The 14,713-nt window shown below is 35.5% G+C and overlaps 1 protein-coding gene across 3 annotated transcripts in view; it reads right to left on the reverse strand.

Annotated features, from left to right (window-relative positions):
• RASGRF2 (Ras protein specific guanine nucleotide releasing factor 2) overlaps window positions 1–14,713 on the reverse strand; it is a 337,564-nt gene that overhangs the window by 60,848 nt on the left and 262,003 nt on the right. For all 3 annotated transcript variants that reach the window (XM_044662962.1, XM_044662957.1, XM_044662951.1), the window contains exon 18: window positions 8,152–8,258. In XM_044662962.1, the coding sequence (XP_044518897.1) occupies window positions 8,152–8,258 (107 nt within the window). The remainder of the gene's footprint in view (window positions 1–8,151; window positions 8,259–14,713) is intronic.

Here is a 14,713-nt window from a genome sequence, read left to right on the forward strand (position 1 = left end):
CTAGCTATGTGACCTTGGGCAAGTCACTTAACCTTGTTGGCCCCAATCTTCATCTATAAAATGAGCTGTAGAAGAAAATGTCAAACCACTCCAGTATCACTGCCCAGAAAACTCCAAAAAAAGAGTTAGACCCAACTGAAAAATGATTGAATAACAAAAAGTTCAGACCAAGAGGTCATCAATCAGACTTTGCCCTGAATTAGATCATACTGGGAGCACTGAAAACTTGCACGTCCTGGCCTCAGCTAACTCTGAGATCCTGAAATAATATAACACTTAAATCTCCCAAGAAAGCAGCAATAGGACTAGCTCAGACATATCTTCTAATGGAGCCTGGCCCTGACATCAAGTTGAAAGTCAAGAAATAGCCTGGAAAAATAAACAAACAAAAGAAGAATTCCATAATACAAACCTATATTATGGTAACAGGTACTCTCAAGATACAAACCCAGAAGATGATAATGATTTCAAAACATTTACACAGCCTAAAAGAAAAGCACATCTTGGGCACAAATTCAACTAGAATTCTTGGAAGAGATGAAGCAAGAGTTTTTTAAAAAAGAGAGATAAAAATATTTTTGTCAATGAAATGATAGTACTAACAGAAAAAAATTTGGAAAAGAAATAAGAACTGTAGGAGAAAGAATTGGAAGAGGAAACAGAAGCTTGGCACAAGAAGTAGAAAACTTTGAGCAGCAATAAACTGCCTGAAAATCAGAATGGACTAGATGGAAGCCATTGAGTCTATGGGCCAACAAGAAATATTAAAACAAAAGACTAAAAAATTAGAAGAAAATGAGAGGTATTTCATAGGAAAAATAATTGACATTGAAAATAGATCAAGGAGAAAAAAAATCTGAGACTGACTGGACTTCTTGAAGTTCAAACAGAGCAATTAAGAGAAATATAAAAAGGTAAACACTATTAAAAAAATGAGAATAGACTAGAAGTATAAATTGCTCACTTCTAATATGGAGATATGATACAAAGACCCCCTTTGAACACTATCCTCATTCAGAATTACAAAGTGAATCTAATTTGGACAGAAGACCTTGTTGTGGTTCTTCCATGTCACAATGATCTTAGGAGAAAAATGAAAAAGGTGTAGGAGTTAAATTTTAATGGTTTGACTAAAATATATGAAAAGTATAAATAATATTGTAGTCGCCAATTTAAAGTATTATTGCTCAAAGTCGAAATGACTTTTAATTGCTTTTATTTACAAAAGAGGTGGAAAGAGTGAAAGCAGAGAAATACAAAAGGGTTGAAAAGTCATTAGCTTATCATACTAAATATTGCTCCAGTGCTTGACTCAGCCAGGACTTGTTGACCTTCAACTGGAATTAAACTCTCTCCAGAAGAGAGGAAGGGAAAACCAGCTATCCAATCACCCAAGTTCCCTCCAAGAGGCAGGTCAAGATGATGACTTGAGCTGAAGGTGACTCCTGAGGCCAACTTTCTTCCTAGAGCCTACTTTCTTCTTGAAGCTGACTTCCTTAGCCCCAGAAATTCAGGGCCTTTTATATTGGCTTCTTGTCCCTTCCCCTTTTCACAAGGGCCAATCACAGCTTCCAAATTGCCCAGAACTGTCTAGGGGCAGTGTTTGTGGGAACCACTTCTCACCTTCTGGAGAGATGAATACTTATCAAAAGAGTTCACAGATGCCTGGCTGATTGAGGTGTGAATTCTCATTTCTTGGATGATTAAGTTGAAAAGGTAGAGAGCTTCTCTTCCCCAGTGCTAAGTAGGGTGTTCAAGCTTTTGTTGATTCAATTCAAAAGTAGACAAAGGAGAGTTAATCCTGTCTTCACAATCTGGTGAGGTACTAAGTAGGGGTACTTAAGTTATTGTTAACCAAAGTATTAACTCAAAATAGAAAAAAGGGAATAAAGGATTCCCTTTCACAAGTGTAAACTCAGAAAGAACAAAGAATTCCCTTTTAAAAGGGAAGAAGAATACAGTAGGGAAGAAGAAAGAAGAAGGTTAGGGGAAATTACCTTGTATCTTAAGGGATACCAGGAAAACAAGAAGGCAAAAGATGGGAAAAGTGACACTTGAACCTCACACATCTTGCACAAAGGAGAAAGGAATATGTATACACAGAGCTAGGTACAAGAATATATTTTACTGAAGAGGGGAAAAGGAGGGAAAGGGAAAAAAGGGAGAAGGGAGAATCAGAAGGAGGATAATTGAAGGAAAGAACTAGTTCTAAGCAAAATAAATCCCAATATATATATAAAAATTTGTCTTTTTGAGTTATCAAAGAATGCAAATCTGGGGAGTTGGGTGCCCATAAATGGGGGAATGGCTAAACAAATGATGGCATATAATCAAAACTACTTTGCTATAAGAAATAATAAAGGGGGTGTTTCCGAAGAAACCTGGGAAAATTTTATATATATATACATATACATACACACACAACATATATGTGTTTATGTATGTAAACATATGTGTATACACACATTGATGCTCAGTGAATAGAAGCACAGAAGCAGAACAATTAATACAATGACAATAAATAAAGAAAACCAACTTGAAAAATAGGAACTCTGACCAACCATAATTATAGAGGACTAATGATGAAACATACTATCCAATTCCTGACAGAGAGGAGAAGGACAGTGCAAAATGTGAAATTTTTTTAGACATGTTTTGCTTAACAATGCATGTTTGCTACATGTTATAGCAGTTTTGTTTTTATTTCATTCTGAATTTGGAGGTTGGGGGTGGGAGGGGGAGAAGACAGATTTTTTTTGACAGAAAAAATTTAATTAAAAAAAGAGTAACCAACAAAATTAAGAATACTTTATCATGCTATCATTACCTCAAATGACAGAAGTACAATCTAATGTCATTTCTAGAAATATGAAGAGGAAAGTCTACCAAGAAGCAATTGTTAGATTAAAGCATTTATAGCTAGAAAAAAGAGAAATATCCTCAGTTTTAAGGTAATGGAATTGTTTGGTCTTAATGCATCAGCTAAGGAAGAGCTGGTGGGCTGTAGTCGGAAAGGTGACATTCTATTACTAATTAGTTTGACTGATGGCATATGAGGCTGGTGTTCTGAAGAAATTCACTCTCCCTGGAGGACTGACCTTCATGTTTCTGCTCCCTTTAGTTTCCTTGAGTAAAACAGGGTCCAAATACAGTAAGATTCAGTGTACACACACAGAGCATCAGTACAAAACATTCTATAGGTTATTCCTTGTCTGTAGACCTTTTCAAACCATTCAATATGGCAATATTAAATAAATAAAAATAAATAAATAAAAAATTTGGAACAGTTGAAATCATTACACTCAAGGAAAAAAAGTCTGCAACATGCAGTTTTAATGCTTCAGAATTTTGAAATTCAAAAGAAACTTTAAGTATTCGATAAGCTAAGAGAGATAGCTTAGCATAGCAAGCAGAGAAATGACCTTAGAATCTGGAAGAATCTTTGAACCGGAACTTAGAATTGGGAAGATCTAGGTTCAAATCCTTCCTCTGACGTTCACTAGCTATGGGATCCCAGGAAATTTCCTTAGACTCTCATTGTCCCAGGTAACTCTCTATAATTATAAACTACAGATATGCCTCTGGTGGAGGACATTTCGACATGAAAATTGGTGAAATCAAAAGTCTGACCCAAAAAAGCATTAAAAAACAAACCACATGCTATAGAATAGCCATTTAAAAACAGTAACCTGACAAAAAAACACCAGGTATTTTGGGCAGAGCAGTAAATTATACATAATCTCCAATAGGGGAAGAGTATGTCATCTAACTTCTTAGAAAGTTTTTACTTAACCAAACATCATCTCCAGATTGTCTAATTTCTGATTAAGTGTTCTTGCCATAAATTGAGGTGTCATCAAAGTATGCTTACTGAAGAGCAGAATTATGATGCTACATGACTAGAAAAATAAAAACACATATTACTTCTTTCTACTTGTGAGCTGGAACTTCAGATTCATGTAATTAAGCAACAGTCTATGATTCTAAATTATCTCAATAATATGACCCCCTAAGAATCCATCAAAGAATTTAGGGTAAAAAGGAATTTCAAATACCAAGTTCTCCTGTCCCATATGTTGTTTTTTGTTGTTGTTGTTGTTGTTAAATATATAGGAAAACAGGTCCAGTGAAGATATTTACTAGCTGTGGAGCCCAGTTTTTTCTAACTTCTCCACTGAAGCTGGGCACTCGGGCCAGCCACGTCTCATTCCTCTCCAGGATGTACTCTGGACTTCCTCCCATTTCCCCTGTGCCTGGTACTTTTCATTTCTCTCTCCCCACCAAACCCCATCCACCCCTGATCCCAGTCTGCAGACACACTCTTTTAATTTTCCATTGCCTTCTTCCTTTAGAAAGTAAGCTCCTTGAGAGCAAAGATTACCTTTCTTCCAGAATTTATAATCCCAGAGTTTAGCACAATGCCTGATGCATAGCCAGAACTTAATAAATGTTTGCTGATTGCCTGAATAAATAACTGTCTTCTACATACTACCTCGTAACGCTTCAGTAGAGGCATATCTCCAAGATATTTAAGTAAAAAAGTGCTTCCAGACCACTGTAATAAAGCGATGATCCCAATAAAGTGAGTCATATGCATTCTTTTCGGTTTTTCAGAGAATATAAAAATTATGTTTATACTATATTATAGTCTAAGGTTGCAATAGGATTATGTCTTAAAAAACATACATGCCTTAATTAAATATTTTATTGCTACAAAATGTTAACCATCATCTGAGACTTCAGCAAGTTGTAATCTCTTTGCCAGTGAAAGGTCTTGCCTCAATACCAATGGCTGCTGACTGATCAGGGTGGTGGTTACTGAAGGTAGGGGTGGCTGTGACAATTTCTTACAATAAGACAACAATGAAGTTTGCCCCATTGATTAATTCTTCCTTTCACAAAAGATTTCTCTGTCACAGGCAATGCTCTCTGATAGCATTTTACTCACAACAAAACTTCTTTCAAAATTGGAGTTAATCCTCTCAAATCCTGCCATTGTATTATCAAATAAGTTAATGTAATAATCTTCAATGTTGTTGTGTCTCAGGGTACTGGGAGGCCCAGAGAAGGAGAGAGAAAATAGCTGCTTGGTGGATCAATCAGAACACATACAACATTTATTAAGTTCACATTTTGTGACACCCAAAAAAATTATAATAGTAACATCAAAGATCACTGATCACAGATCACAAAAATAAATATAATAATAATGAAGTTTGAAATATTATGAAAACTTCCAGAATGTGTCACAGAGAGATAATGTGAGCACATGCTGTTGGAAAAATGACACTGACAGACTTGATTGATGCAAGGTTGCCACAAACTTTCAGTTTGTAAAAAGCATAATATTTGAAAAGCATAATAAAGTAACAAGCAATAAAATGGGGTATACCTGTGTTTAATTTTTTCCCCTTTCTAAGCCTTTCACTTTCACATCCCAGATGGCCTTTAGATGTGCCTCCTCCAGAAATACACAATGATGGGATCTTAGAGACTATACACTTCCCAAACAGGGGAAAGTAGGAATTTCCTAAGATAATGGCTGCTAAGTAGAAAGACAACGATCATTCTATATTATACAGACAAGTAAGGAGGATAAAAGAAAATTCTTTAGAATGAATAAGGAGAGGGTCGGAGGGGCTGAGATGCCTGGAAATAAATTGTATTAATGAAAAAAAAAGACTAGGTAAAAATGAAGAAAAGAAAAAAAAAGAATGAATGAGGAAGTAGGGATAAAGTAATAAGAAGATGAGACAGTTGGAAGAGGGTAAACCAAAACCCAACTGCAGAAGACTTAAATATAATGACTCACTGAATAAAATGTAATAAAGGAAGTACAGCTAGCAAGATCTTTCAAAAATTCATGGGAAAAATGTGGTAGCCCCAGCTGTGCTGCAAAAATACTGCATTACCTTATTTATACCATTCATATCTAGCACTGTGTTTACCATTATCATTGAGAAAGGAATTTCTAGCACCCTAATTGGCAGTGAGAGAGGAAACAGTTTCTAAAGCACCTTTAATTCTGAAAACACCTGGGCAGCTGTGTGCTTGTTCTGGTTCATAAAAGATGAGCCTCTTGTGGTTGCCAGAAGGGTTATATGGCCATTAGAACACCATTTGGAGGAAGAGACCATCATTTCACACTGCAAGTTAAGCAAGAATGTAATGGTTTGATTCAACCTCAGCTTCCTTAGGCTCTGTCCAGCAGACCTAGTTAACAATATATATATGGAAGAGTTTTGCTTTAACATTATTTCCCAGACAGAAAGTGGCATCCAACAAGTCTTTCTTAGTATTATGGGAATTTATTGTTATTCCAGCAATACAGGGCAACTCCAAGGCATGGATGTCCAGGAAAGTGGACACAGAAAATTTGGGCTCTGGTCTCACACTGCTGTGCTAACTAGCTTTATATCTTAGGCAAGTCTCTTATTCTCTCTGACTCTGAGTTTGCTCAGTTGTAAAATGAAGCAACTGGACTCACTGGATGATCTATAAGATTCTTTCCAGTTCACTTGTCAGTATTAAGGTTTTAAGATATTTCTATGCTTGAAATTTTTTCCCTCCTGTTTTTCCATTAAGTGGTAATGTACAATGTCTAATTTATTCTTGTTCATTTTTTAGTCAAGTCTGATTTTTCTTGATGCCATTTGGGGTTTTTTGGAAAAATACTAGAGTGCCTTGCCACTTCCTTCTCTAGCTCATTTTACAGATGGGGAAACTAAGGCCAACAGAGTTAAGTGACTTGTCCAGGGACATACAGCTTATAAGAGTATGAGACTGGATTTGAACTCAGGAAGATGAGTCTTCCTGAGACCAGGTCAGGCACTCTATCCACTGTGCAACATTGCTGCCCCTTTAAAAATCTAATACAAATGTAATTTTTTTAGCTTAAAAAATCAACTTTATTAAGCACTTATTGAATACAGAATCATTTGAACAGGGAGGAAAGGGATGCCAGTTGGACATAATCCTATTGATTGGACACTGATGAGGAAACTGTATCTAAAGTGATGACAAGAACATTAATCAGTAAATCATAGAATCATGTTACACACTTAAGAAATATTTGTTTAATAGAATTGAACTTTATTTCAAATATTCTTCTCCATTTCTAGTGAGAAATATTTTTAACTTAATTTTTTTCATTATATGTAAAACAATTTTTCAAAGTACCAGTTCCTAGTCTTATTAATTAATTCAATAGTTCTTTTACTTTCAATTTTATTAACTTCTTTAATTTTTAGGATTTCCAATTTAGTTTTAATGTGGGGATATTTAATTTGTTTTCTTTCTAATTTTTTAAGTTGCAAGCCCAATTCACTGATCTTCTCCCTCTCTATTTTATTGATATAGACACTCAGAGATTTAAATTTTCCCCTGAGCATCCCTCTTCACAGTTTCCTAGATTTGAATCACTAATTTATAGCATCCCAGAGTGACTAAGGGAGAGAAAGTTCAAATGGCTTACTTCCTAAGAAGTGGACCCTCCTAATTATATGATGATAGAAAGAAAAGCATTATGAACTATATGAATGAATCCAGGAAAGTAAATAAGAATTAGTCTTCTTTTTTCTAATGAGCTTTAATTCTGAACCAAAAGGAGAATCCAAACTGACACAGAAAATAAATGCAGATCAAAGGACAGTCCTGTTTTAACATCTTAAATCATTAAAAATATGTATGACATGCCAGGAGCAATTTTTGGGGGACTGATGACAGGGAAAAATGCTAGAATGTGATACAAGAACATTTACTGTTTTGGTCTGAGAAAAGTAAGGACCTCCTTGTTTAAGGAGGGAAGAAGAGTGAAGAAGAGAAAAAGCACATTGCCCAAAGTCAGAAGGTTGAGGTTTGAGTCCTTCTTCTGCCATTTAATGGACTTGTGACCTCAGATAGGTCATATTTCTCTAGGCCTCCATTTTTTTACCCATAAGATGAGGGGGTTATATTAGATAGATGATCTTGACAGTCCTTCCAACTCTTTGATTTTAGCTTTGAATTCATTTTATACAAAAACAAAGTAGATCACGTGTGATAATTCCATGCCATCTATCAGCAGTCCTGAAAAACATCATATTCTAGAGAATTATTGTTTTAAGTCCTTTAAAATAAATAAGCAAACAAATAAATAGGCCATAAAAATACCTGTGAGTGCTTTGAGACCCAGTGGCGAAGAACATTCAGTACTCGGTTGGTGGCTGTTCTGCGTATTATGAATTCTTTGTCGCAGGTTCTCTCAGTATTGTTAAATCCTTTGGAGGAAAAATTACATTGTAGTTAAAGCCAATCCACAAAATCTTGGAAAAGGTCATTTATTTTAGGACACTGAATGAAGCTCTCAAATGACATATACTGCTGGTAGCTCCTGGCCACTATTAATTCTACTTACCTATTCTATTCTGAGTTTCATGCAACTGCAGGTGCAGTGAAATGAATGCCTCTCACACTACTTTCTTAATATCATTAATTACATGTAAAACTGGTTGAATAACTAGCTCTCTCCCTTTTGGAATTGCACTATTCTATCATGCAAATTTTCAAAATTGGGTATTTGGGTCAGTATTAGCTCATGTTTTTTACTCAAAAAGTAATTATACAAAAAAAAAAAAAAGGATCATCACTGTACTGGGGCCTAGATTATGTACATATCTTTAAATTCTAGATTACATAAGTGCCAAAATCAAATCTTGGGTTACATCTTTACTTGGCATATTCCATAAATGTAGAATCAATGTCTGGTGGATGGTGAGGGCAGAGGTCACATTTTCTCAACTCCACCCAGAATTTAGCACTTAAGAACTTCTGTTAAATGGTGCTGTGGGGCTGTTACTTCCTCAAACATAAATGTAAAAATAAACAATCTGCAGTCATGCCTGTGGGAGAATGGTGAAGTGAAGAAATCTATAAAAGAGAGCTAGGGAAGCATCAATACACTGCTGCCTCAAATGATTCCCCTTTAAAGTTGTAGCTGAAAATGTGTACTTTTCAGAAGGTCACCATGGATCTGTGGTCAATAATAATCTGGCATTCTTCACGGTATGATTTCAAGTGTATTGGGAAAAGCTACTCTGAATTATATCAATCAATATTTACTGTATTAGAAATTAAAACTGATAAATTTTAACTTTAAAAAATTTTTAATTCATTTTGAAAGAGCAATACCAAACTCACTGTACTAACATGATTTTGATGAAAAATTACTATATCATCTCAAAAATATTGCTTTTTATAGTTTCACAAAATCTCTTTCATGTTTGCCTTAACAGCTGCATTCTTATATCTGCTTTTACATTGAGTCTGATTTGATACCTACCTATCCTGTCCCAACCTCTCTGCTGAACTTCAATCTTATATTTCCAACTCCATTTCAGACATCTCAAACTTGGATGACTCATAGACTAGAGGTCCATCTTAAACTCATTTGACAAAACAATCATTATCTTTTCACCTAAACTCTCCTACCTTCTACCTTCCCTATTAATGTAACATTAATAATATAATTAATAATAATGTAACAATTAATGTAACACAATCCTTCCAGTCCTTCAGACTCACAATCTAGAAGTCATCCCCAACTCCTCACTATCTCTCGCCTTCTATATACAATTTATTGCCAAAATTTGTTGGCTTTACTTTTGTCATTATCTCTCCTATATATTCCTTTTTCTCCTCTGGTATTACCAGCAATCTAGTGCAGATCCTCATCACCTAGAAGTCTAGATTACTGCAGTAGCCTGCTGGTAGAGCTGCTTGCCTTAACTCTTTTCTTTCTCCAATACATCCTCCTCCATTTAACCATTAAAGTGATTTTTCCAAAAGCCCACCTCCCTACTCAAAAAAACTCCAGTGGCTCTGAATCCAGAGTAAGTTCTGATTCCACTGTACCATGTTGTCTCATGGGACAATGTGCTGGTATTGATTCCACATTTGGTGCAATTGGGCACTTAAAGCCTGTGGGACTAGGTATACAATTTCTTTAACAAAAACATTTTCAATGACACCCCCACCACATAAAACTACTAAGTAAAATAAAGTAAAAGCCACTAAGTAAAAACAATCCACTAGAGAGAAAAGCAGATGAAAACTATCTTCAGGGAATTAAAAGTAATGAAAGTTCCCTGAGGTCTTAGCAGCTCTTCACCAGATTCCTATAGCATTTTTGAAATACTACTTTCCTAAAATGACCATTTGGGTTTGAGGTCACTCCATCAGGAAGCAAAGTTACCCACGTGCCCCAGGTCAGCTCCAGAACCAATAGCCTCCAATGGTGGTGATGGGTGGGAGGGGTTTAATTCAAGCCATCTGAGTTTCCCCAGTATCCTGGACCACCACAAAGACCACCACTTTTACCACCATCTTGATGGACTGTGATATGTGTGGTTCTCTAAAATGACCTGAAATGTCCACAAGGAGCCTTAGTAAAACAGCGCCTTCAACATTGCTCTCTGACCCTAGGAACAAAGTTGGCTGGGGGTCTGTAGAAGTACTTTATACAAAAAAACTGACACCAAGCTAGGAACCATGCACAAGAGAAATAATTAGACCACTTTAATTTGTATATCCTCAGCACAAGTATTTTCACCAAAAAGCTGACTAGACAAAGGTATCTTCCAGAAAAGTTTGTCTTAACCAAATTCAAGTTGTGACCATGAATTTTAGGGAAATGATTTTTTAAAAATTCAACTATATGGATTATAAAATAATAGTAGGAGACTTTAAAAACATTTTTACTTTACTCCAAAGATTGCATTTCAGGAAGATCCCTTGATCTTACAATTAATACACAGCATGATGGCTGCCATTTGAGCTATAGAGGCAGTATCATGTTAGATTTTTTTAGGATTTAATTGCCCATTGCAAGACAGATCCAGTGTATGAAGTCCCACTGCTGTTAGCCAATAAAAAGGTAACCTAGGTAACATTTCACTGTTAAATAGATTTTCTTTTCATAGATTAACTTCTGGAAATAAATTACCCATATGCATTTCATATCACTTGATTAAGTATGTAATTTCCACACTAAAGATAACCATTGAAATTAATATAAGATATCTGTGTATAATTCACATCTCGTAATGCTGTTTTCAAAGTAATTTTTACACATGGATTAATTATAATCTATTCAGTAAAAACAGAGAGGATTTACAGCATGATAGGCTAGTCTAAGGACAGACATCTTAGAGATTATATAGCTTGCACTCCAATTCCTCTTTACCACCTGCCTCATTTTGAAATTAAGGAAACTAAAGTGCAAAGAATCGAGTAACTTAACCAAGGTCATGCCTACTTTGTTAGAGGCACTGTGCTAATCATTTTATAAATATTATCTTACTTGAATCTCACAATAACCATGGGAGGCAGATGCTATTATGCTCATTTAACATTTATAGAGACCAAGCCCCACAGAGGTGAAGTGACTTGCCCAGGATCACATAGCTAAGTGTCTGAGGCTGAATTAGAATTTAAGTTTCTCTGACTCTTGGTCTCACAAACTATCTACTGAATCACCTTGAAAATGCTTTACTCATCCTTATTTAGTTTTTTTAAAGTTATCAAAGAATGAAAACTCAAGATGAATGACTGGTCAAGCAGCATCTAGCTATCTTTAATATGTTTAAGTTATTACAGCAAACATCCATTCTAGTACAACAAGTATTTATTTATTAACCATTTCTTGTATGCAAAGTATGATTATTGGTGTTAGCTTATAAAGTCAAAACAAAAAAAAAACCTTTCTTGTCCTCAAGGAGTTCATATCTTGTTGGAGTCCATCCTAGGATCCTTTAACAACTGGTAGCTATGATTTCATCAGTCCCTGAAAGCAGTTAGGAAATGGAGAGGTGCCACAGAATTGGATAAGGGCAAATTTTGACCTGATTTTTAGAAAGGAAAGAGAGTGGAGTCACCATACTACAGACTAGTTGAACACCACTTGGATTCCTGGCACTGGCAAGATGCTAGAGTATTATAAAAGGGATGGTTTCTGAGCACTTAGAAAAGGAAGCGGCACCTACTTAAAACCAGCATGCCTATTACTGTAGGTACTTCAAAGGAGGGGGAAACCTAGATACAAATATAATTTTGCTGTTGTTTGGGAAATCCCTGAATTGAGGCAAATGACTCAAATTCTGAGGATAAAATCTTAGTTGGGTGCAGGAGTCAAAATAATATCCAGATTTTGTAAAAAGTTCCTGCTATTGAACCTGGTCCATGTAAGCTCAGAGTCCCAGTTCCAAACTTAGTCAAGCTGTTTTAATTAGGATATAGTCACTGTTTTATTAATATTTTGTCTGTGTATAACTTCTACATACAATCAATCCTCTTGTATGGTCAAGATTATAAAAATAAATTGTAATTATAATAGAAGTAATGGTAAGGAATAATGTAAATCATTAATTAACTGAATAATTGTGTATGAGAATCAATAATTAATCATCATATCATGCATAAAAATCACAAAGACAATCCTCTGCAATGCCTTGGTAGGATATCTTTGCCAAGGGTTACTGTGCACATGGGGTCCAGCATCCTGGAAGGCGTCCAGTTGTGTGATATCTCAGTTGGCTTTGCAGCTATTGGAAGTGACCTGGGCTTTTACCATATATGAATTGATCATTACTTTACAGAATATACTTTATTAAAAAAAAAAAAGAGACCTTCTCTAATCATCTGCTCTGTGAAGAGATGTTTAGAAGACCACTCCCTTTTTAAAGGGGATGGAGATGAGTGGGTTTGGGTAATTTGACTGTGTATATACTGGTGATGCAAGCACTGGGTCTTTGGTCAAGCTGGAATGGTCTTTGACTTTGATATTTCTTAATTTACAGCTTTCTACATACATTTCAGTGTGGCCCAGATAATTGCTTCCTAGCATCTATTTTTTTTTTGTTTTTACAATTCTTAGTAATGAATTATATCTGAAAAGGAAAAATTCCTTCTTGTCTAGGAAGGCATACTATGTATTCTTGTTTAGAAGCAGGAGAATTGACAGTATGGCCTCCAGAAAGTCTTTTTGGCACTGTAAAGAAACAATCAGAGCAAAGGAAGGATTTCTAGACTTTTGCTATTGAGTACAGTGGATTCCTGTCACATGAACACATTTTAGGTGGCTTCAGGCTTTGACAACTTGGTGGGAACATCATGACGCCAGAGGGGCCACCCTGTCAGGGACATCAATCAGCAGGATGAATCGTAAGTGTTGTCAGGTCCCTCCAGGACTGAAATTTTAACCTCTTGGAAAACCTTAACAATACATAATAAAATAACATAAAATAATGTACAGTAAAGGACATGGAGACATAGCTACCTGAAAGAAAGGCTGATTTACAGTCTTAGAATTTTAGAACTATAACAGATCATGGGTTTTAAGATAGAAGAATCATAAAACTAGGAAAGGACCTCGATGATCATCCAGTCCAACCTCAATTTACATATGAGGAAAATGAAACCCAAGGAAGTTAAGTGATTAAATATTAATCATTATTAACATTTATATCAGACTTTTAGGGCAGCTAGGTGATGCAATGGATAGAGAGCCAGGTCTGAAGTCAGGAAGACCCATCTTCCTGAGTTCAAATCTGGCCTCAGACACTTGCTGGCTGTGTAATCCTGGACAATTCTCTCTTAACCCTGCTTGCTTCAGTTCCTCATCTGTCAAATAAACTAGAGAAGGAAAGGTAAACTACCCCAGTATCTTTGCCAAGAAAACTCCAAATGGCGTCATGAAGAGTTGCACACAACTGAAAAACAACTGAAAGACAATTATAGGACTCTGAAGTTTCCAAATGAGTTAATGAAGATTATCTTATTTAAGCCCAACAAAAACCTTTTTGAAATATGTACTAAGGGAATTATTGTCCACATTTTACAGATGAGGATTTGATGCCCAGATCTGAACCCAAGCTGACACAAGTGGATTTCCATTCCTTAAACCACATTGATTTTCTACATGTTTCAGGCAGCTCCCTAGAACTTACTAAGACATAGATAGGCTGTGTTATGCATGGGTAGAAGAAGCTCCCTCTTTGCTATGCTACGATATATTTCTAAAATATAAATTTGTTAAGATTCTTAAACAACATACTTATTTACATTAATTAAAGGTATGCAAAAGTAAGCTAAGCATACTTTCAATGTATATGTTCAGAATATCTGGACTTAAGTTAGGAACTGTCTCAATCTCACAGAAAAATTTTATCTTTGTAAACATCATCTTTCCAAAGGATCCTTTTAATTAAAATATTTTAAAATAGATTTTGTTTGGTGAAAAGAAGACACTACTCTTAGATGGCTGGTTGGGGAAGGATCATGAAGAACAACCAAATAAAAAGAAAACATATTGAGATATTGTGTTTGCTTCTCTATCCCATGGCTGAGAGATATGGAAATATAATGTTAACTGTTGATAATTTTCAACTTATGATTCAGGTTTAAAAAAACCAACCAGTTCTAAAGGTTAAGCCTCCAATTTTGGCCAATTTCAATGTCATGTCACTGAGATCTTATAGGGTATTTCAGAATTCACAAAATTGAATTAGAAAAATTAAAAATTAATTAAAGAACCTCAAGTGTTTTGTCTTACCAGTCTGTTTTGTCTGTTAGTTTCCTGAAATGTGAACTGTGTAGCTCTCTCGGGCAGAGCCTCCAACTGAATGCCAGGTTGGTGGCCATTAACTTATTATGAGTTTGGCACCAACAAAATAAAATC

This window comes from Gracilinanus agilis, chromosome 1, assembly GCF_016433145.1.
Source record: "Gracilinanus agilis isolate LMUSP501 chromosome 1, AgileGrace, whole genome shotgun sequence".
Lineage (NCBI taxonomy): Eukaryota > Metazoa > Chordata > Mammalia > Didelphimorphia > Didelphidae > Gracilinanus > Gracilinanus agilis.